Source organism: Xyrauchen texanus, chromosome 23 (assembly GCF_025860055.1).
Source record: "Xyrauchen texanus isolate HMW12.3.18 chromosome 23, RBS_HiC_50CHRs, whole genome shotgun sequence".
Taxonomy (NCBI): domain Eukaryota; kingdom Metazoa; phylum Chordata; class Actinopteri; order Cypriniformes; family Catostomidae; genus Xyrauchen; species Xyrauchen texanus.
The window spans coordinates 23981536-24007309 of NC_068298.1; the positions used below are offsets into that span (position 1 = coordinate 23981536).

A 25774-nucleotide genomic window follows, 5' to 3' on the forward strand; every position below is an offset into this window, starting at 1 on the left:
GCTGGAAATTGTACTGACTGATTCTCAGAACCCCAGCATAAAAAAGTACCTGAATGGAGAGGGCTGTTCATGGATCTTCAATCCACCTCATGCATCCCACATGGGAGGAGCCTGGGAGCGGATGATAGGAGTCTCTAGACGCATATTAGATTCCATGCTCCAGCAGATTAGTTCTTCTTGCTTAACACATGAGGTGTTGTCTACCCTGATGGCAGAGGTTACAGGAATTGTCAATTCAAGATCTCTCGTTCCTATTTCAACAGACCCAGATTCACCTTTCTTGTTGACACCATCCATGCTCCTAACTCAAAAGGGTTATGCACTCCTTCCACCTCCAGGTGAATTCAAGGAAGCTGATCTCCACAGACAACAATGGAGATGAGTGCAGCATCTTGCTAACACTTTCTGGAACAGATGGAGGCATGAATACCTTGTAACGCTTCAAAGCCGAAGTAAATGGCAAAAAGATCAGCGAAATCTCAATGAGGGCGATGTGGTCCTTCTCAAGGATGCTCAGGCCAAACGCAATGAATGGCCTATGGCTCTTGTAACCAAGGTTTTCATGAGCAGTGACAAAAGAGTCAGAACAGTTGAACTAAGAGTTGCAAGGAATGGGATAATCAAAACATTCCTCAGACCTGTATAAGAAACAGTTCTTCTTACGCCAACAAATGACTAATATTTGTGATTTTTCATGTGAGCATACCCTTTTATCTTAATTGGTTAAATAGTGGTATCTAATTGATACCAGGCGGGGAGTGTCATGGCACACATTAGTTATGTTTTAGCACCAGCTTGTGGTAGTTTGATGTAACAACAAAATGAACATTGTTAACTGTGTACTGTTTTCTAAGTGGTTTGTTCAGATCATGTGACTCTTAGGTTAGAGGTTGATCAGGAAATAACCTCAGTGTTCCAGATTCTATCCATGCGGTTGGTCAAGAAATATCTTCTCTCTGTTTCCTTTACATTTGTGCCTTGGAGAGCTTTTGCTTGTAAGTCTGTTATCTTTTCTTTTCAGTGCTTTATGCAAATATATATGTGTATATATTTGTAATTCATAGGTTTGAGCTTAAAAACTATTCTATGGTGATTTGTTAACAACAGTAACTACAGTACGCAAAGCTGAATGTAATCTTTGGAATACATGTTCAAATACTATTTGTACACAGTGGGAATTAATTTGTTTATTTTGAGAACATTTTGTAACAAGACATTTGTCATTTTTGTATGTTTCAGTTTTACAAAAAAGAATAAGAAAGAGGAAAGAACATAACAGTAAAAACCCTCAAATTTACTACAGCGTCTGACCTTTTCTGACTCCTGTTAGCTATCTGTCAATTTTGCGTAGATGAAACGCGCATCTAGGACAGAATAGCGTTCATGACCTCAAGACTAGATTATTGTAATGCATTACTGGGAGGATGTCCAGCAAAATCAATAAATAAACTACAATTGGTTCAAAATGCAGCAGCCAGAGTGCTGACGAGAACCAAGAAATATGATCATATTAGCCCCATTTTATCATCGTTACATTGGCTACCTGTTAAATTCCATCTTCATTTTAAAATTCTGTTAACTACGTACAAAGCTTTGAATGGTCTATCTCTGCAGTATTTAAGTGACCTTCTACCACGCTATATTCCATCACGTTCATTATGATCACAAAATTCTGGCCTGTTAATAGATCCTAGAATATCAAAATCCACAAAAGGAGGAAGATCCTTTTCATATTTGGCTCCTAAACTATGGAATAGTCTCCCTAATACTGTTCGGACTCAGACACAGTCACTCAGTTTAAGTCTAGACTAAAGACTCATCTATTTTACCAGGCATACACCTAATTTATCCTCCAATCCACAATTAGGCTGCTTTAGTTTAGTCTGCCGGAACCAGAAACCAGAAACATTGATCATGATTTATATCTCTGCAGTAAATTGAAGGGGATCTATGCTTATATTATTTAATTTGTTTCCCAGTCTCAATCTCGGGACTCCTATCCTGAGGTCACCAGAACCAGCTGGATCCAGCACCATTCAAGCTTCGTGTTGGACTCCACTGCTACATGTTGCTGAATGATGATGACTCAATGCAGCCGGTGCCAGCCAAACATTACTTCAGTCTATTATGATGGGCTTCGGAGGATTAACTGATGCCAACTCTAACCATAAGACATGGGATACTTCATATGCCATTGTCTGAACCTTGGATTTAGGATGGACCACACCGAAACTCACTGAAATTACCGGCCAGGTTGAACTGCGTTTCACATCCCTGATCTCTGCCTGCATCACCTCGGTCTATTGATGGACTACGATCTTGAAATGGATAGCATAGACTAACAATTGCCAACAAAAGCCTTCATCAGCCAATTAACAAGGACAATTGCACCTATGCGAACTCTGCAGTTAATCCAGGACTTCAAAGACATTGGTCATTAATCTTACAGTTCAAACAAAATCGATGTTTAAACACTGACCCTTAACACTTACTTAGTTTAACAATTTTAAACCATGACTTTAACTATACATAAGTAATATTTACATTATATTCATGATGTTAGCCAGAGGGGAACTGGCCCCCACAGTGAGTCTGGTTTCTCCCAAGGTTATTTTTCCTCCATTAATCAACATCTTATGGAGTTTTGTGTTCCTTACCACAGTCGCTTTCAGCTTGCTCACTGGGGTTATTAATACAATGAATATTTAATTACTTATTTTTAAACACGATAAACAATCGTATTTTATTTAATTACACAATGATGATTCATCAACATTAAATACATTAGTTTTATCGTCTGTTAATGTTTGATCTTCTGTAAAGCTGCTTTGAAACGATGTGTGTTGTGAAAGGCGCTATACAAATAAAATTGACTTGACTTGACTTGACTCATGACCCACTACATCACCAACCGCCACACTACACTCCTCCACACTCCCCGCAGCCACCACCTTAACTCCGTGGCCACACGTGAGTGAATCTAGAGCCTTAGCTCCCTGAGTCACCATGCTTCCTAGTACGAAGACTGGTTTATGCGCTCAGTTAATAAATAAACTTCTCTGCGAATTTCGCACAAAAAAACAAAATAATATTAACCCAACAACAAAAAAAGAGAGAAAAAATACATATTTTAAAGCCACAGCGGGCACAAAAAACCACACACGCACCACACCACTCAGTCCGCTCACTCAACAAATGCCCACACATGCACACAGAGAGAGAGAGAGAGCGAAAGAGAGAGAGATATCTTTCCTGTTCACTGTGCCTTTTTTCCCCTTAAAGTGGTTCCAGTATTAGAAACTTGCTTTGATTTAAGTGTTTCTAATTCCTGTGTAGAAAAATTAAATTACATTAAATAACTTCCTGTGGCAGCAGCATGAGCTTTAGCAAGATCTAATGAACTTGTATTTTATTATTTTATGGTTGAACGTCACTTTGGAATAACCATACTTATATTTTTCCAAAACACACTTCAAGATACATTTGGATTGTGGATTACGAAAGGTGGATGGCTGACAACTAAAGTGATATTTGACAGATTGTATACAGGGCCTACTCAAGCTGGCCCAGCCTGGTTTTACAAATCAAGCTTTGAAAACATCAAAATGCCAAGAAAAGGTGAGGACGACTCTGTCTCATTGCCTGTGGTTCAGGAGATGCTTGAACAACTAAAGACTTATTTTAAAGAACTTCTTGATCAACAAGAGAAGAGTTTCAAATCTTGTGTTCAAGTGATTGTGGACTCTATGTGTGTTCGCATGGACAATCTTTTCAAAGATGTCCAAAGTGTGACTAAAGACGTTCAGGACTTAAAAACAAGTCTCCAGTTTTCTCAGGCTGAAGTAGATGAGATAAAAGCTAAATCAAGCAAGATGGCAAAAAAACATCAAGCCATTGCAGAAAGTTTTGGCGAATACCAGGCTTCTTTAAACAGCTTGACAGGTAAACTGGATTACATGGATAACATATCAAGAAAAAAGAACGTTGTGATCGATGGAGTTCCTGATGCAAAGTCTGAAACATGGATTGAAACCGAAGCAAAAGTGAAGAAACTTTTTCTGGAGCATCTTAAAATAGAACCAAAGCATATTGAATTTGAAAGAGGACTTCGAATTGGGAAATATGATTCTACTGGTCGACCAAGATCTATTCTGATTGAACTTCTTCGGTACAAGGACAAACAAGAAATACTGAAGAGAGCAAAGTTCCTAAAAGGCACAAACATCTATATCAATGAGGATTACTCTGACAAGGTCCGCACGAAGCGTAAGGAACTGCTACCTAAACTTAGATAAGAGAGGAAAAAGGGGAACATCGCCTTTCTAAAGTATGACTAACTGATTGTACATCCTCCTCGATCCAGTTGAAATGCCTTACATTTAAAGGTATTTAACTGTTGCCTTTGGTTTGGTTTTTTATTTTATTTTTATTTTTTACTCTTTATGTCATTTTTACACAGTTTCTCTACAGGTAATTTGGTCTTTAATCCAGATGATATTGATGAGGATAGATCATATAATGACCTGGTTGACCCAGATAAAAATAGTTTAAACTTAAGGTCGAGAGATACATGTCATTATTATAATGAAGCTGAATTTAATGCACTGTTTAAAAATAAATTAAATTATAATGTGGACATGTTTTCCGCTTATCATCTGAATATCCGTAGTCTACCTAAAAATTTTGACTTATTCATACAGTTTCTATCAACTTTAGAACATCAGTTTTCTGTGCTTGCTTTGACTGAAACGTGGCTAAATGAGGACATCAGACAATTTTACTCCTTACCTCAATATAACGCAGTACATTTTTGTAGAACTAATAGAAAGGGTGGTGGAGTTTCCCTTTTTATTCATGACTGTTTTGAATTTTTTGAAAGGAAAGAGCTGAGTATTTATTTTTCTGAAACTGATGCAGAAGCAGTTTTTATAGAAATTCCAAAATGTGGGTGTTTTGGGGGTCAAACTGTAATTACTGGTTGCATTTATCGACCACCTGACAATGATATTGACATTTTTATTGAGGCTTTGTCCTCTATGCTGGAGATTATAAGTGCTAAGAATAGGACTTGCATTCTTCTGGGAGATTTCAACATTGATCTTTTGAAACATGAATCAAATTCCTCTATTGAGTTCTTAAATACAATTTATTCTTATTATTTTTATCCACTTATTGATATACCAACAAGGATAACATGTTCATCGGCAACCTTAATTGACAATATACTAACTAATCATTTTGTAAATTCAATCACATCAGGTGTAATGATTACTGATATTTCAGACCATCTCCCTGTATTTCTGCTTTTTACAAATTCTCAGCAAAAAAAGCCAACCTATAGTATGAAACATCGTAGACTTAGTTCTAAATCCGTTGAGTCTTTTAAAAGGTCACTGGCTGAGATATCATAGAATCATGTTTTTGGACATCAGGATGCCGAAATAGCTTATCAGACATTTATGAATATATTCTCATCTTTGTTTAATAAATGTTTTCCTCTGGTACAAAGTAGAAGTAAAAACAGAAATATTTCTAAGCCATGGTTTACACCTGCATTAAGAAAATCCTCCATTATTAAAAATAAGTTGTATAAAAAATCTCTCATTAGCCCCACACCATTAAATATTGCGTACTATAAAAAATATAAAAACAAATTCAGCAAAGTTCTAAAAGATGCCAAGAAAAAATATTTTTCTGAGAAGTTGGGAAATTCTTGTGAAAATATAAAAAAGACCTGGAATGTTATAAATGAATTATTAAATAAAAAACAAATAACTCGAGGAATTCCAGGTCAATTATCCGATGGTATAGAGAATTATCAAAACCCCATCGATACAGCAAACGGTTTCAATGATTTCTTTGTGAATGTTGGTCCCTCACTGGCAAAAAATATTACGAATACAGGAAAATTCACTTCTCAAATTTTTGATTTGCCATATCCTTGCTTAAATGAATTTGATCCTCCAACTTCTAATGAAGTGCTTGAAATTATATTAAAGATGAAGGACACAGCTCCAGGACATGATGAAATTAGAGCTAGTCTCATAAAGAAAGTAGTTTGCTATATTATTGAGCCTGTAACTTATGTTCTCTCTTTGTCACTCAAAACAGGCGTTGTACCAAGAGATTTCAAATTAGCTAAAGTAATTCCCTTGTTTAAGTCTGGGAATTCACATGTATTTAACAATTATCGACCTATTTCACTATTACCTTTCTTTTCTAAAATACTCGAAAAATTAGTTTATAAAAGGATATTAAAACACTTGACAGAAAATTTGACCTTATATGATCACCAGTATGGTTTCAGAGAGAACATGTCTACAGAAATGGCTCTTCTACAGTTTGTCGATAAAATTACAAAAAATCTGCATGAGAAAAATAACACTATTGGTATATTTGTAGACTTGTCGAAAGCATTCGACACTGTAAATCATAATATTCTTTTAGCAAAATTAGAAAATTATGGCATTAAACATATAGCCTTAACTTGGGTACAAAACTATTTGGAAGAGAGAGAGCAATTTGTTTATGTTAACAACCTGAGCTCAAATAGGAGACAACTTTTATGTGGGGTACCATGAGGGGTCCATTTTGGGACCTCTATTATTTCTAATTTATATCAATGATTTAAGAGTTGTATGTAAAAATGTTATGCCACTCATGTTTGCAGATGATACATGTCTTCTATTATCTCATTCTAACATTGACACATTAATAAGAGAAGCAAATGAAGAATTACAAAATATTTCTAAATGGTTTAAAGTTAATCAACTCTCTCTTAATATACAAAAAACTAATTTTATGATTTTTAGTAAAAAAAACAAAGGAGATTGCCAGGACATAGAGGTATCAATTGATGGTTTAAAAATTAGCCAAGTGAACCAAATAAAATTTTTAGGTGTCATTGTTGACCAAAAACTAACCTGGAAATATCATATTCAACATGTTTGCAGAAAAATAATGAAATCTGTTGGTATATTGAGTAGAGTTCAGCTCTTTAATTGATATTTCATGTATGAAAACATTATATTACAGTTTAATCTATCCCCACATTCTGTACTGTAATATTATTTGGGGCGCAACATGCAAAACATATTTAAATAAGATTTTATTAATACAAAATAAATTCTTGAGAATTATGAGTAATTCAAATAGATTATCATCATCTGTTCCACTATTCATAAAATATAACATCTTGACAATATTTAATGTTAACATCTATTGCATAAATATTTTTATGTATAAGTATGTGAATATGACAAATATTATGCCCAGAGCTTTTAATAATTTTTTCATTTATTCTTCGGATGTTCATGCCTATTCCACAAGGCGTTGTAAAGATTTTTATCTTCCTTTTTGTAGAACTACAGCTAATCAATCTACACTGAAATACAGAGGGCCTTCCCTCTGGAATCATTTAGACCCCGTTTTAAAGACTAAAATCACTCTAAACTCTTTTAAAAGAGAGCTGAAAAAAATGTTAACATATAATTAAGTTTATCTTGTTAATTTGTTATATTAAAATGATTGATGTATTGATTGTATTGTCTTGCTTGATCATGTAATTTTATGTCCATTTAATGAGATTTTGGGGAGGTGGTTTTATAAGACCTCATGGTCTTCTCACTCTCTCCCGCACAGTATGTTTTTTCTTTCTGTTTTTTTTCTTTCCGTAAATGGATTTGTAAAGTAGTATTTTAAATGTTATATGTGCAAATAAATAAATAAAAATAAATAAAATAAAAAAAAACTGCTGGGTAAGTATGAATTCTTGAAGGTGAATTACACAAGTATACTTTTGTGCAACTACACATGAAAATGAAAATACTGTAAAAACAAGAGGAGAAAACAACAACAACAGCAACAACAAACATCTACAATGGTTCACACAGCACTAATTACTTTCTCAATTTGACATAACGTAAGGAAATTGTAGAAGTTCTTAGGATACATTTGTACTTGCATGAGCCAAAACCGAATATGATATACATGTAAAATTACATATATATGATTTTTGTGATTGATTTATAAATATTTACAGAGCACTTACTCATAACAGTGGTGGAGGGCATAATTACCATGGGCTTATTGTTTTTTGATGGATGTGCAACATGCTTATTTGTTTATATATATTATATATTAATATATATATTTATATATATTAATCTGTGCACAAACCTGGTACCCCTTCAACACATATATATATATAACAACAGTATATATATATATATATATATATATATATATATATATATATATATATATATATATATATATATATATATATATATATATATATACAGGGTTGGGGAGTAACAGAATACATGTATTCCACTACAGTTACAATTTAAATCATTGGTAATTAGAATACAGTTACATTCAAAAAGTATTTTGATTACTGAAGAGATTATTTTGCATTTTATTATCATTTTTAATTTGATATTTAGTCCTTTCAGATGGAAAACATTTATACATATAAATGATGTGATCCAATGTGCATTACGTTTTAGTAGAACATTTTAAGTAAGTTTGGAGCAGAAGAAATAGAAATAAACCTTGTGTAAATTGTCAGCTTTACGCTAAGCTAAAATGCTATTTCTTGCCATTTTACATGCACATGTTACTAGACACGATCATATTTTTTTATCAAGAAAATTCACGTTGGATCATAATTTGTTTTGTCTAGTAAGACCTTTGATATTAGGGCAAAAATTGTATTCTTGATAATTTTCCTGAAACAATATAAAAAAATCCTTAAAACAAGCTCAGTTTGATTTATCTTGTTTTAGAAACAACACTGCATAAGATATTTTAGGTTTTTCATAAAAGAGTTTTTATAGTCAAAACAAGTGAAAAAATCTACCAGTGCTAGCAATCCAAAGTATTTAGAATACATTACTGACCTTGAGTAATATAGGTGGAGGATAGTTGGAAATGTTAAACAAATTACTCATTTTACACAACTAATTTGATGCATGTTGTCCATGTATTACTAAGAACTGTGACAAACGGCAGGTGGAATATCAATATGTAATATAAAGAAATATATAGGCCTATTATTTTTTATTGCAACATCAGAAATGTTTTCGCAACACTGTTTACTCATACACAAGCTGCTACAACAATATCGGCATTCCACTGAGTGCACTGATTTGCGTTGTTTAGCCTATACAAATCATACTCACTTTCCACTGAACCCCATCCATGTACATAGCAGTCAGTTCTTTTTAGTCAAAGCAGTCCCCCTCCCCATAAATTGACAAATCCCGCCTCGATACGAGGATGTACAGTTCAACTGACCAATCGCTGATCGAATTTTCCGTTTGCGTGACCAACCACGAATGATTGTGAAGCGTCGATAGGCGGAACAATAGTGGGCCTGGCTGGTACGTTTGGTTGTGTAGGTAAGCCTTTGATGAAATTGTGTGAGTTTTCTTTATTATTGTGTCACTATTTTGACATTTAATGTGCATTAGGTTTGTCTGTGTAAGCTGACTAGACGTTTAGAGTCAATGTCTTTACTGTACGCTTTTACTTTGAGCCTCATAACGCTGGAATAACGGTTTCCTGTGTGATAGTAACCGCACGGATTGCAACGGTAATTTCACATCTGAATAAAATACATTATGTGCACAGTCTATTAAGTACATTGTCGTACTGTGTTAAGCACCCTGACCTTGTCAGACTTCTTACGGGGGATCTGAAAAGCTTTATCTTTTCGTATACTTACCAAGTATTTGCCTGAGATTGAAAAGTTCCATTAATAATATACCGTAACAAAGATTGTACTTTTTTTTTAACGCATTGTGTATTTAACGCTACTTAATGGCAACATAGTTTCCTCAGGTGACTCTGTTTAATGTTGCATTGATTTAGTGCCGACAAAAGTTCACAAGCTCACTTCTCGCATTTAGTGTGAACTTACAACGTTTGTACAGCTCTACGTGAAATTACTCAAATAAAATATATAATGTTGCGTAGTTTACGTGAGGAAAAAAAAACTAAAAAACAACAACAATCTGTAATTAATAACATGTTGATTATTTTGACAGAATCACAGGGTGGACCAGAGCTAGAGCTGATTTGGTCTGGGCTGAAAAACACCACACCTTTTTGTGGGACTAGTTCACCCATAGGGGTTGCATCATAGTCCACTGGATACTTCCATTCCGTTACATGGAATAGTTCTGGATCCAAATCCCAATTTTGGTTTTTCTTCCTCTTCACGGATGGCATGGATTTGAAAGAAACTTGATTTTTCTTGACGTGTTTGGAAACTTGTGGGAAATACGAAGTAACTGTTAAAGTCTGGTGTTGTTCCAAAGATGGAGCAGCAAGCAGCTGGAGGGGAGGACCCAAACAAACCCTCCAAAAAGAAAACCAGTGAGGACGAGAGTAAAAACAAAAAGTTGGTAGGTATTATTTCCCCAGAGTTCAGCCTTTTTATTATGTACATTACAAGCTAAATTCATTAACAATTAGGCTCTTTACATTCTGTATCAAATTTAGGCTTCATGCTAATGGTTTCAAACTTAATAAGGGTTTCATATCCTTTGCCCTGAATAAGCTGTACGACCTAGAGCTGCCAATACAGACAGCTTTAGTAGTAAAATATTTTAATGCCAAAGCTGTCTGTATGTGCAGTTTCTGTGATTATTGATCAAGAGAGTGTGTCTTGACCTATTATGTTTTCATGGGAGCTGACTCCGCACTCCCTGGTGGAACTGTTGAACCTATCAGTGCATTACTTCACAGTACCCTGAACCTTGTGACTTCACATGATAACGTGTTATCAAAACACCCATTGAGTGTGAGTGGAGTTTACATAGTAGTGTTTGTGATAGCTGTGAATCTTTCAACGATGGTAACATTTGTCTTGACACTTAAGGAAACTCAGTTGTGAAAGTGGAACTGATTCAGTTCATATTAATTGCCTTTTTGAAAGTTTTAAAACATTCGGAAAGTTTACTGACTTGCTGACATCAGGGCAAAGAAAGAACCATGTGGAACTTAATGAAGTTGTTTGTCTTTGGTGCACAATTAGACTGTCCAACATCACACTTTTCTAGAGTAATCCAGTAAATTATTTTAAGAAAGCGACCCAAAACTAAAGCTACCCATAACTGTAGGAAGTAATAGAGCAGCAATCTACTGATAAGTAAAGCATGCTAGATGTTTGTAAATTTTTTGATACAGAGACAAATACTTTTGTATTATTGTATGTCATGACAGTTCTTTCTGGACATGATTGCTTCATCACTTCTCTGACTTCTAAATATACTATGCTGCTTACAGGATGTAGGACAGTGTCTATTTTGAGGTGACTCCTCATGCATGTTTTAATGATTTTAAAACACTCATTCACTCTCCAAAGGTTGAGCATTTAAAATGGCACATGTGGCCTTCCTGTCAGTTAGAGATAGTTGATAGAAAATACAAATTCTGTCATAATTTACTCACCCTCTTGTTCCAAACCCAACCTAGTCTCAGAATGAATGTTACTATAACTACAGTTTTGCATGTGCCACGTTCTAGATTTCAGAGCAGTTTCCTTGTGAAATTAACTATAGAGGCGCTACAACAACTTTGCGTTTTATTCACTTTCATGCAAATAATGAGTACAACAGCTAATTATGACTTTATTAACACTTTATTGCTCTTTTCCCCACACACTGCTAAGTTATGATATCGAAACACTTTTACTCATCGTTTGAAAAACAATACATTATATAGCTTTACAGACTGACTTAAAGTTACATACTTATTCCAACATGATTAGCTTGCGTGGTTGCTCATTTGAAAGACTGTTGGACTTTATACTCGGAAGAACGAGGCTCGAGCCCAGCCAAACCCACAGTGAGACGAATGTCTCATAAAAGCTACACGAGATGACGTGGTTGCTTCAGAAAATGTGCTTTGCGTTTTGCATTTGCTTTCAGGACACTCTCGGCTAGATTTAGGTGTTGGTTTAGGGTTAGGATGTCTTTTGTTTACCTCTCATATGCTTTTAGGACACTTTTAGTGTAAAGTTTTAGGTTAAGGAGGTATGTTTGAATTAAAACCTCCATCTAACATTCACCTCAAAAACCTTGACTGAATTACAACACTATTTCACTCGCTTTTGGCACCCCTGTCTGGACATTTCACTGGGAAACTGCAGCGAAAAGTGAAACGAAGCACATAATTTAATTTAGCAAAAATTTTGCCATGATCACATAATTTTCATTAGATCAGGCAATCCAAACATGTAAAACTTAATTAAAAACACCAAAGGTGAGGCAGAATTACAACCTCAGTCAGACTCAGCGTTCACTTTTCTTGGATGGAAAAAGATGCAATGAACATGCATGGGTATGCTAACATTCTGCCTATCTCCTCCTTTTGTGTTCCAATGAAAAAAGTAAGTCATATGGGTTTGGAATGACATGAGGGTGAGTGAATTATGACAGAATAAAAATTTTTGGTTGAACTGTCCCTTTAAAGCTCTTTGCATTTATTGCAAACTCTCCTTGAAACAGATATCACAAATTTTTCAAGTTACAGTGAATTGCTTTCACGGTCCTTAAAGTTTAGAGTTGGAACTTTTCTTGTCATGTCTCGTACAGAGCTTAGCATCAACAGTGGCTGAGTGTCTAAATAGGTGTAACCCGTGTAAGTATTGTGACTTTGCTTTACAGCATGTCTCCAGTCAAATGAGCGTGCCCTGTACCAGCTTCACAAGAATGTCCTGTAGCAAAGTGCAGCTCTTTTGGGAGCTGCAGGAATCCCATCTGTTAATGAGCTCCATTTGGTTTGTGGAATGTAATCCTTTGGGAGCCAGATGGAGAGATTCTGATGGTCGTTGTGTAGCTGGTGTTCACTGCAAGTAATTTGCTGGGGATACTACCACAAACTTTGTTATCCAGTATTAGTGTCTCATCCAGCCTGTAATACTGAGGCAAATGGGTGTGTGGTAATACCTGTTTATGGTTTAGATCCTGTTATACTTAGAAAAGTTAAGGACACCTCTGAGATTGTGGAGGGTATGGATTGTGAAGTTAAAAACACCCAAAGTTATGTATACTAGTTACTGAGGCTCCCACAGTCTTGTACACAACCCACACCACTCTAGTCAGGCCTGACCGAGAGCTCTGATCCACTCTGCTGCCTGGCTGAACACTGATGTCATGCAGCCTCTCTTTCAGGATCTCACTGATACGCATCCTGGAGCTGATTTGGTGCCAGATATGTCCCCTGTTGCCCAACTCTGCTGCATACATAAGAAGTCCAAAACTTCTGCTTTACACAACAGCTTTTTGTAAAACGAAGGAAGTCACCATGCACCTAAAGGGTGGAGATACAAATCTAAAATTATACATTTTTGTAAGGCTTTCTTTTAGTTTTATACATTTCTTATTGGTTTCTCTAGCTTTTTGAGAAAGAAACATTTGGAAAAAGGAAATTAAATTGTTATTGTATTTACTGCCTTCAGCAGTCTGTTACCAGATTCAACAGATTCTTGCAAAAGTTGTTTTAGTTTTAATTACAATATTTTACTCATTCATTAATTTTTAGAAAATACTTTTTATTACAACAAAACTCATAATGTGTATCTTTAACTACACATTGTTATATGAACAACCATTCAGTAATAACTCTTATTTAAGTCTCAAGATTGGACAGGAAGTCAAAATGTCTTGCGGTTCAGTATACATTTTTGATTAATTAAAAAGCTTTGGCGGATAAAAGTAATTCGTTCAGGAGGTAGTGTTGTATGTTTTGTAATGTAGATTCAAAAGAACCGGCCCAAATGAGACCTTCATTTAGGAATTCGTCTATACTGGGTGTGTTGCATGTTTAGTTCTGAAGATAGCAATGCAGAAAACACTTGTCAGAGTATTTTATTATTGTGTTCCATCCTAATAGGCAGAAGAATACAGATTTGAGAACCGTTAACGGAAACTTGTGTAACTAAGTCAACTAAGTCATAAACCGGTAATGACAATCATATAACAAAATTAACCAGTTATGACTAAGAAACGGTTCTCTGTTCCCAACCCTAAAAATTTGTTTAGCTGTTTATGGTGAAATGGTTAAGATAAATATTTTTAAACACAGTACATGTTTTGGCTAAAAGGCCTTCTTCTAACTGGGAGGGTGGAGACAAATTTTAGTGCAACTTGTGCTCTGTTTATTGAATCTGCATGCATTCGATTGAATGAGAGCCATCTCTGGTCTTATGATAAATCTGTCCTGAGCTGGTTTAGAAGATGTTTATAACCCCTGGAGCATGCTGAGCATTATCACAGAGCGTTAGATTTCTGTGAGGCACTAGGGCTAATCTTTACCGTCACCCCAGTATCAGACCCACATGCAGAGAAAATGAGGTAAGAGGAGGAACTAAGAATGCACTGCATGTGTACAGCGTTTGCACGGGGAAATGACATCATAGTTTCGACCAGAGCCTCTGTTAATTGCACAAATATAGACATGGTTTCGAAAACCTAAGATAAGTTCAGTTCAGTTTTGGTTAATCAGTGACAAAATTAGTTTAGTTTATATTTAAATTAGTTTAATATATTGCTTATTTGTGGTTAAGCACTGTAACTGCAGATATGATGTTAATACATTGAAGAATATTGATCCAGCATTTATGAAATAATTAGCCTTGTCTTCTAGCTGGGATGTTGGCTACGACATGAGGTCATGGCAGTAGAATTCTGAGCAATGGATTCAAGAGCTTTTCCTCAAAAGACATTCCAGGGCAGACAAAGCAAATGGAAGTTCACCTCCGTTAAATTCCTTCACAAATGAATGAAACTCTCAAAATAGAATATAAGCCTGTCTGCTCTTATGTAACACAATGTAGTGGAGCACAGATTAGTGTGGTCGATCAGTACATCACATCCAGGTGTAGTCCTGCTGTAAGAGACTGAAGTGACAAACGCTCTGTTGTGGAAGTCAGTGACCCTGATTAAAGCCAAAACTAGATTTGATAGGGCGGACCTGGGGCCGGGTCGTGATGCTACACACTCGGCCCCTAATCAGACCCTTCCCTCTCTTTTTTTTAAATGTTTTTGTTAATTTGGCATGATTGCCGTTACGGCCTGTAGGTGTCACATCTTTTTGTTCCCCTCACCTTGTCCCCTCCCTCATCCAGGTAGACGGGGATGACCTGCCAGCAGATGTGGCGTAAGGCACGCCCCTCCCAAGGGAAAGAGGGGTGGGGGAATGTACGTCATGCCGGGGGCTCCCTGGCCTGAGAGAACAAGGGAGGAATGTGACAGGGTGGAGTGCGGGGCATGGACTAGTTGCCACACACCTGGCCCCTAATCAGTCTAATCAAGTCTCAGAGAGGGATAAAGGCCGACTGGAGACTGCAGTGGGACAGAAAGAGAGATTTACTGGCAGCTGACTGACACCTTTGTGTTTTTGGCTTTTTGTATCATTAAAATATTATTTATATTGTCAAGCCGGTTCTCGCCGCCTCCTTTCCATTAATCCCTTTACACTAGACTAACCCTAGGCTGCCTGTTCTCAATTTGAATAAAATGATGAGCAGAACTGGATGGGTGGTGGCATGGAGGCCTTGGCTGCTCATCTTTATTCACTGCAGAGGTGTGAATGGTAGATTGTACATGTGAATCAGACCCAACTCATTCCTCAGCATAGCTGTGGATAAAATAATGTTTTGTTTACAGGAAGATGTTTTAAAATAATACATTGGTGTGCGTACAGTGCTGCAGTTAAGTGTATTGAACTTTAATCTTAAAGAATACACAGGTGGCCAAAAGTTAGGAATAATGTAGATTTTGATATGGAAAGAAATTGGTACTTTTATTCACCAAAGTGGCTTTTTATTCAAAGTCTGGACATTAATAACATGAAAAATGTATCAATGTTTAGATGGAAACCAATTGGTCCTCAGTATCCTCTGTGGGCATGGCTTGGAAGGCACTTAAGGCAGTTCTTAGAGGACAGATCATACAGTATGCCTCATTCACCAAAAAATCCAAAGCACGATAACTTGTGGAACTGGAAGGTAATATTAAAGATGCAGAGGCACAGCTGAAGCGCCGAATGTCATCTGATGGCTTCATTTGAATTTACCCGATTGAAATAGAGATATAATACTATTTTGTAGTGGAAGGTGGCGTTTTGGCTATTCAGGGCAAGACAGTCATACTTTGAGTCGGGGGACAAGGTAGGGAAGCTTTTGGCTAGATATATAAAGCAGAGATAGTCTATTTCTACCATTCACTCAGTGAAATCTGCTGGTGGTGAAATGTTTACCTCGGCCATTGATATTAATAATGCTTTTAAAGATTTATATCTGTAGTTTTACATCTTCGTCTATTGATGAAGATATTAGAAATGTTGTGGAACCATTAGACCTCCCTAAACTGATGACTGAGCAAAACAGTTATCTTGATTCTGAGATAAACTTGGAGGAGCTTGGCGAGGTAATTAAGGCCTTCCCTGGAGGCATCTTGCCAGATGGCTTTGCTGCAGATTTTTTTTTTAGATCTTTTGCTACAGAACTGGCACCACTTTTGTTAGAAGTTTATAAGGAAGCATTAAAGAATGGAAAGCTTCCAACAACCATGACACAAGCCCGGATCAGTCTGATTCTTAAAAAGGACAAATATCTGAGCGAGTGTAAGATTTACCATCCAATTTCCAGCTAGACGTTAAAATATTTTAAAGATTTTTTTGGGTAACTGATTAAAGTTATAACATCTCTTATACATATACAGTAATGCGAAAATCTTAGGCACATAAGATGTTTCACAAAAACATTTATCTTAAGATGATTATATATATCTTCAGCTTTAGTGTGTCAATAGGAAATATTAATGTTAGACTCCCAAACATTACTTTTGCAAATAGAAATGATTAGAATAGAAGAACAGGGAGCCCTGCAACAGATGTCATGACCCCCTCAAAGCCCCCCACTGAATACTGTCTAAGTCTGAGATAACATAAAGAGACAGAAATGGACACTGCCTAAATAGATAGAAGAACTGTGGCGAATTTTCCAAGAAGCTTGGAACATCCTATCTGCCAACAACCAAGAAAATCTGTGTCCAGGTGTACCTATGAGAATTGGTGCTGTTTTAAAGGCAAAGTTGGTCACACTGAATATTGATTTAGCTTTTTTATGTTTACTGTGATACATGAAAATTATTTATGTCATTATTTTTGAAGACATCCTCACTATGTAACATTTTTCATAAGTGCCTAAAACCTTTGCACAGTACTGTAGATCAGGTGGGGTTTATTCGGGGCAGCAGCTCTTCTGATAACATCAGGCGGTCTCATCAATATCATGTGGTCAGTGGCGAATGATCAGACTCCGGTCACTGCCATCTAACTTGATGCCGAAAAGGTGTATGATATGGTAGAATGGGATTATCTTTTTAAGATGTTGGAAATATACGGATTTTGGTACACTTTTATTTGATGGATTAAGTTACTTTATAGACACCTGGTTGCGGAGGTACAAACAAATGGATTAATTTCAGATTATTTTACTCTGGACAGGGGCACCTGGCAGGGTTGCCATCTTTCCCCATTATTGTTCTGTCTTGCCCTGGAAACATCATCAGCCATAATAAGAAAGGACGATGATTTTCCAGGGGTGATGGCGGGAGGTATGGCGTATGATCTTTTACTTTTGTTTTAAGCAGTTGATATTTTATTATTATTAGTTTCCAAACTATGCCTTGCCTCCTTAATTCCTTTTCTAATTTATCAGAATACAGAGTCAATTGCTGTGGCCTAAACAGGGCATTAAGTATTTGGGGATTTTATTCCCAGCAAATTTGTGTGACTTAGTTAATTTTGACTCTTTAATAAAGGTTTTTTGAGCGATGTGGACAGGTGGGCTTCTTTACATTTATCTATGATTGGGAAGGGTAATGTTTTTAAAATGAATTGCATGCCAAAATTCAAGTACCTGCTAATGTCTTTCCCTGTAGATGTCCCCTCTCGTATTTCAAGCAATTTGATAGCATAGCGAAGTCCGTCATTTGGAATGGCAAGCGTCCCAGATAACATTTCAACAAGTTACATTTGCCGGTTCACAAAGGTTGGCTAGGCCTACCCGAGATTCTGTTTTATTATTATGCATTCGGTCTCAGCCATTTGGCTCATTGGTCGCTGCCACCTGAGAGAGCCTGTTGTGGTTCGTGCCATCTCTGTGAAAAATCACTCTCAAAGACTTGGAGTTTTTGAACAACTGAAGCATCTCTGGGTTTTTGTTCACTTAAATACATGTCCTCTAACAAGGTGGGGCTAATACATTCCAAACGTGTCACCATTATCCATCATCCTATTCTTTGACTCCAGTCTAATTATTTTAAGAAGTGGACAGGAGACACCTGTAGAAGAGCCTCACCATATATTTTATCAGCAGTCATGAGAGCACATATGTGAGACTATTCCTGTTCCTACACAGGCCTCTAAAAACACACACACACACACACACACACACACACACACACACACACACACACACACACACACACACACACACACACACACACACACACACACAGTAAAAGACCTGCTTGACCATAAAAAATTATTGTAGAATAAAATGGTATTGATTATACTTGATTAATGTATACTTGATAAAAATACACCACAAGCCCCTCCCTGGTTTTCTATTGAACGGGACATTTTTGCTCCTATTTTGCCATTGCAAAGATTTTCTGTTAAAATATCTAGAGAAGTTAAGTCACACACCGTTATCTCATTTCCACGTGGTTTGGACAAAAGATTCCAGAGTATTTAATTTGGACATTTATTTAAATGTTGCCTTGAGCATATGGATGAACCCAACATTATGTATTAATAAGTCCCCTTTCTGCTGGTCAGAGTGGATTGTAAGGGAGGTTAATACTTCTGGTGTCCTATATGAGAGTTGAGAGTTGAGATCTTTTGAAAATATGGTTCAACATTTTGTGATTCCCAGATCTCAGTTCTTTAGGTATTTTCAGCTGCACCTTCTGCTCTGTACTATTTTTGGGGGTAGCATACGCACCCCTTAAGCGGCAGATACTCTGGAAGGGGTGATTACTGCCTATGAAAAAGGTCATAAGGCATCAGTGTATCATTCCTTGTTAATTCAGAGTCTGGAGGACAGAGCTTCAACTTCTCTCAAGAGATAATGGGAGAAAGATTTAAACTTGGTATTGGAGGAGGGAGTGTGGGCTAGGATTCTAAAAAATGTCATGTCTACATCTAGAGATGCAAGGGTGCATCTGATGCAATTTAAGATTTTATATTGATTCTATAGGACCCCCTATAGATTCTATAGACTTGATTTCAAAGACACACCCAAATGCTGGCGATGCCAATCAGAAGATGGGGACACAACCCATGTTTTTTGTTGGTGTGCTAAGATCCAAGAATTTTGGTTGAGGGATCAGAATTTTATGTGTGATGTATTGGGTATTCAAATTTCATTTTTCCCCAGACTCCGTATTCTAGGCGACGAGACAGTTTTTAATATAGGGGATGTGTTCATAAAGAATTGGGTCCTGGCTGGTTTCATTATCGGAAGACAGGTCATCCTTAGGGGATGGAAGTGTCCTCATGAAATATTTTAATATATTATTATATAATATTATATAAACCATAATATCCACTTCATCAACTCACCTGGCACACATCGTTTTTTTTATCCCTGTAAGCAAACAGGGACAGATCAAAAACCCGACACAGCAATAATCAGTATCTCTTCCATTTTGTCTTCGGAACTAATTGTTTTGGTTAAAGTTTACACGGTTGTGTTCTCTAGACTTCGCTAGAGCGGAGCACTTCTATACTCCAATAGGTTGCCGCTGAACCGCGTCAAAGCTCATTACCATAATGTTGGCTGCACTTGAACATTCCTCTGATGCCCACACCGCCCAAGACTCGCCATGCCGCTTCTCGCTGCCGAGAGACGCTGGCTGTCATAGAAAATGAATGACTTCCGGTCAATTTGACGCTCTTGACGCCTCTGGTCTGAACACACGGTTAGGCACATTAGATGTTCATGTTTCACAAAGACATTTGTCTTAAGGTGGTTAATTTGTATCTTCTGCTTTAGTGTGTCAATGGTAAACATCAATTGTAGATTTCCAAACATTCATTTTCCAAATAAAATTGAAAAAGTAGAACAAAAAGACCTGCAACAGATAGGTCCCTATGAAATCCATTTCACCCCCCCCCCCCCCAATTTCTGTTAAAAGTTTTTTCCCAAATTCAGTGTTTTCAATTTTATTTTATCTGAATTCTGTGTTTTTAATTAAATCAAATCAATTCATAGAACTTTAATTAAATGAAAACAAATAAAATTTTCAACAACATTGAATTGTTTGCAGTGCCTCAGCACTTTCCAATACACATCATTGGAGGTTGAATTTATTTATTACTTATTTTGTCAAATACAGTGCTGCACAATGAAAGCATTGATTAACATTTTTATTCAGTACAACATCACTCATGCTTGTAATATTGCTTAAATACATAATTGCTACTGATATATTATTATTATTTGTATTACTATTATTTATTAATACATTATTGTAAATTACATTTTTCATCTTAAATTGAGCTTTTATTTTGGCAGCAAGCCAAATATAGGACTTTTAGTTTGTATGTTTTTTTTGTATGACGACAGCTTCCTACTTCCGGCTAAGCAGTTTGCTTAATGGCTTAATGTGCACATCAAACCGCTAAAGGCTATGATTTAAAGCTATATATAATTATATAGTGTGCATGTGTTGTGCTTTACAGTAAATGAGTGCTCTGCTGTTTGTCATCTATTACACACACAGAGCACGTGTAATGATGATTTTGATGAGGTATCAGTGAATGAACGGCCAGCTTCACACACTCATTTTAAAGCACGCATATTTATTTATTTACATCTCAGCATTTTGTGGTTTAACCATCATACTTCGGCATATCAAGATTTTATTTTGATTAATTGTGTGTTCATACATTTATTTGTCCCAAGAATCTCAAATGCTGTGACATTCTACATTTTATAATTATTGCATTTTTATAACTGGATTCCGCAACTCGGTACATGTTCCCTTTACAAAAAGCTTCACTATGATGCTGTGCTTTGCTAAGCGCTTTGGGAACAATCCTGCATTGTGACCAGCTGTGAGTGTGTATAACACGTCAATGAACATTGACCGGAATTTATAGCCTCGGCTGGTGAAATCATTGGATGCACCTGTGGCCAGGCTATAAATAGACGTGTCACCAGCGTGTCGTCAGATCCATTTTCTTCAGAGCATACTAGTGTTGTCAAAAATACCGGTACCCCGGTACCAAGTCGGTACTCAAACAAAAAATTATTTACGATACCAGAATTTCTGAAAATACCGGGGTACCGAGTACCGGGTCTACCCGGTACCCATGCAGAGGCGGGAACTTTCGAACGCTCACAACAAGCAAAAGATTGCGCCAAGCTGCTGCTGCTGCGGAGCCTCAACTGAATCTTGTCGAAATGAAAAGTGGGAAAATGCCAGGTAATTTGAGGCTGATGAAAAGGGAAACATCATAGATCAGCAAAAACCTATTTGTAAACGTTGCTTTCGCAATTTTCTGACTCAAGGAGGAAACACATCAAACTTAATAAAGCACATGAAAGACAGACACCCAGATTTTTTTAAGCAAATAAAGCAGGTGAGTTTAAATTTTCACAGTTTATTTTATGTAGATCCCAAAGTATTAGTGAATGATTAAAAAAAAAAAGTACAATCAGAATCATGTACCGCTGTGGAATAAGCAGAGGCGGAGCTCATTAAAGGAAACATCCCGGCGTTACCTCTTAAATGTAGTCAAATTGAATGCGTTATAGCTTTATTAAAGTTCAAATAATACAGAAGCAGATCATGTTAATAACTATAAACTCAGAAACTGGCATTTCTCTGTGTGGTCGGTGCCTCTTCTATGAGTTGCGCGAATGTCCCAATCTAAGGGTGAGAGATTGAAACTGCACCCGGCTGAGAGAGACTGCCTCGGGGACACTCATCTCTCGACGTGCATGCTTAATGCAGCTAGATTAGAACGAGATTGCTTGCGACTTATTTAATCATAATATCTATATATATATGTCACTATGCATTTCTTATCATGAAGAAAATTGACAATATGCAGCTTTATTAATAAGAGAGCACTTGGAAATTGTTTTTTATTCATTCTATTTTATGCTTGTTTATTTAGGTTTTGTTTTTTATTACTTGGTAAAATTTTTTATTAAAAGTTGAAGCAAATCTTATATAAGTGTTCAAAAATACTTTAAGCATACATTGTTCAGTTTTGTTATAATTAAAAAATTATATATTTTAATTAAAGTGTTGTTCAGTGGCATATTTTTGTTCTTAGTTCTGCAGCTAATGTTTTGTAGACAAAGTTAATAAAAGAGTGTTGTTTAGTAACCTGTTTTTGTGTTTTGCTTTGGTACCGAAAATGGTATCGAGTACCGTGAAATTTCACTGGTATTGGTACTCACTACTGAAATTTTGGTACCGTGACAACACTAGAGCATACTGTGCTGTGTGTCTCACAAGTCTGTCAGAAACTTTCTTTCCTCTGCTAGGATTTAGAATTTGTTAGGCAGTGCGCAGTGAACCTTTTCTCCTTTCCCTCTTTCTATATATATATATATATAAGGTGGAAAAATGTCGGAGAAGCAAAGCAAACGATGCGTGTTTCCCTGTCAACGTTCTATGACTGTCATGGATACGCATCAGTTTTGTTTTGTTTGTTTGGGGGAAGAGCATGTTGCTCTCGCCTTGGGGCAGGGCGAGTGCACGCATTTGACCTACTTTTGGGCAAAATGCTTTGGCCGATATTTCATCCCCGGCCCGAATTGTAGAAACTTCATGTTTGGCCCCTGAAGGGTACCAACTGAGGGACACAGGGCTGTCACCTGAGGTTATGGAGACCATACTTAGTGCTAGGGCTCCCTCTACCAGAAGAATCTACACCAATAAATAGGGTGCTGTTCACATGGTGCAGATCCAGTTAACTGCCAAATTGTTCCAGTTCTGGACTTTCTGCAGGAAAAAATGTCAGCAGGCATATGCCTCGTTACTCTCAGGGTTTATGTGGCTGCCATTTCGGCTTGCCACGCCTTGATGGATGGGGTGCCTTTGGGGAGGCATCCTCTACTCGCTCGCTTCATTCGTGGAGCCATGTGACTGAGGCCTCCTGTTAGGACCAGAACTCCTTCATGGGACTTAGCAATAGTCCTGGAGGGTCTGGTTGAGACCCCCTTTGAACCTCTAGAGTCAGCATCTGAAAGACTCTCAAGATGGTCTTTCTTATGGCGATTACCTCTCTTAAGAGGATTGGGGATCTACAGGCTCTGTCTGTTTTGCCGGCCTGTTTAGAATTTGCCTCAGGTATGGCCAAAGCTATTCTGCATCCTCATCTTGACTACCTTCCTAAGGTGCCTTTTTCGACACTACATCCTTTCACTCTGGAAGCCTTCTGCTCCTCGCCGTTTTTAACGCCGGAGCAGGAAAGACTACACGGACTCTGCCTAGTCTGTGCCCTTCAGACTTATGTCCACCGCACTAGCCAGTGGCGTAAGTCAGGGCAATTGTTTGTCTGCTATGGGGGCCGCAACAGTGGGGCGGCCGCTACCAAGCAGACTGTCAGCATCATAGTGAAACTTTTTGTAAAGGGAACGTCTCTGGTTACATGTGTAATCCTTGTTCCCTGAAAAAAGCGGAATGAGATGCTGCGCTCTGGGACGTCCCAGGACTGCTCTTCAGAAAAAATATCTGACGACACGCTGGTGACGCATCTTTTTATAGCCTGGCCACAGGTGCATCCAATGATATCACCAGCCGAGGCTATAAAATCCGGTCAATGTTCATTGACGTGTTACACACATATTCACAGCTGGTCATAATGCAGGATTGTTCCCAAAGTGCTTAGCAAAGAACAGCATATCGTTCCACTTTTTTCAGGGAACAAGGGTTACACATGTAACCCGAGACGTTTTCCACATCAAGGACTTCTTATGACTTCATTGGAAGACATCTAGTTATGGTCCCCACAGACCTGGATCTTAGCATTGTTAAGTCAGTCTGGGATTACATGAAAAGACAGCAACTGAGACAGCCTAAATACAGTACATAGAACTGTGGCAAGTTCTTCAGATGCTTGAGAACAACCTATCTTTGAGCAACTAAAAAACTGTGTACGTGTAACTAATGGAGAATTTGTGCTGTTTTAAAGGCATAAGTCACACCAAATATTGATTCAGTTTTTTATGTTCACTACACTTGAATGTATGAAGTTAACTGACAACAAAATGTTCATGGCATTTTCATTTTGAAAACATCCTTACTATATAACATTTATACAACTACCTAAAATATTTGTGAGCAATGACGTGTGACATTTTGCTAAAATGAGATTCACTGTGTTAGATTTTGTACTTTGGTTTGGGTGGCTGAATTTAGCTGGCCATTTAAGACTGAAATAGGGGGTGCAATGATCTCAGCTAAACCAACAGGAAATGCATCACATGTTAAGCATCTCAGGGCTTGCAGGATGCGATGAAGGGAAGTGCTTTTAGTAACATTGCGGGAAGCACAGTCTGAACATTCTGACATCACCCTTTTAAACAGATGTTTCTGGCAAGCTACCAACACCCTCTTTATAATGCCTACATTGTGACTTGACACGAGGTGGCCATATCAGTTCAATTGGAGCACAGAAAGTCTCAGAATGTTTAATGTTGTCATTTCTGTTCCAGGATCAATTTGACATTTCAGTGCTGTCCAAAGTAAACTATTCACACCAACATTTCTCTGTGTTCTGTGGGTCTACCCAGTTCTAAACTCCATGTTTCAGAGAAACATAAACATTGGCTCTGCTTTCGTGAATATGCCAAAGATTTTTTCCCACAAAGGCAACAAAGCTCTTGGATTCATTGGGCTATTTCATGAGGGCCTCCTCCATTGTTTTGAAGTCATCAGTCATCTTCACTATATGTTGTATGAAGGCAAATCACCTGAAATTTGATCTGATGTACTGTTTTTTTTAGATGCCAACAAGTTAGCTTCACTCAAATGAGTCATTTGTTGAGAACAGTGCAGCTTTGTTTGATTGAAACCCATGGCAGATGTCCTTATCGATAAAGGGTCTTTTCATTTAGGAGGAATCTAGGAACATACAGATTTAACTGTCAGTGACAGTCTCACCAAAATAAGGCAGGTGTCAAAAAGACAAGTAACTACTACATTGGATACAATGACTGGTCTGTTGATTTGTAAATATTGTATGTTTAAATTAAGGAATATCCTAACATGAACCATTTCCCCAGATTACAATTAACTAATCATTTAAAGTGTCAGCTACTTCATTCTCTTGAGATCTTCTTCTGTTGCACAAAATTATCTGTTTTGCAGCAGTGGAGCATTAGCTTATCACAGATATGTCCGTTGCTCAGTTTCTGTGTATAATATTGTCAAAATTTGAATAGCAGTTTTGTTTTTCATGCTACTAAGAGGGCCAATGTTATCTTGACCGTATATGCACTTGATATTCTGATGTATAAATCAGCAATTAAGTAATTTGGGAACAGTTCTTAGCATGTTCTCAGTCCTACTTCAGTAAATGCATCGATCAGTCCATTAGGCAGCTCAACTCGAACTCAATCAGATTGGTCAAAAGAAAAGATCAAATTCCTCAGTTTAAGAGTGTTTTCTGTAAATAATTTACTAGTACTTGAGACTGAAAAGATTATATTTCATTTAACAGTATT

General features: G+C 37.1%; 1 protein-coding gene across 8 annotated transcripts in view; it reads left to right on the forward strand.

The window, feature by feature from the left end:
- Positions 1-9368: 9368 nt before the first annotated feature.
- diaph2 (diaphanous-related formin 2) overlaps positions 9369-25774 on the forward strand; it is a 559041-nt gene continuing 542635 nt past the window's right edge. For 6 of the 8 annotated variants that reach the window (XM_052154718.1, XM_052154723.1, XM_052154724.1 and 3 more), the window contains exons 1-2: positions 9369-9404; positions 10053-10412. In XM_052154718.1, coding sequence (XP_052010678.1) covers positions 10326-10412 — 87 coding nt within the window. In that variant the 5' untranslated portion in view covers positions 9369-9404; positions 10053-10325. Of the gene's footprint in view, positions 9426-9466; positions 9599-10052; positions 10413-25774 lie in introns of those variants that run through there. The other 2 variants (XM_052154719.1, XM_052154720.1) reach the window with 2 other exon arrangements.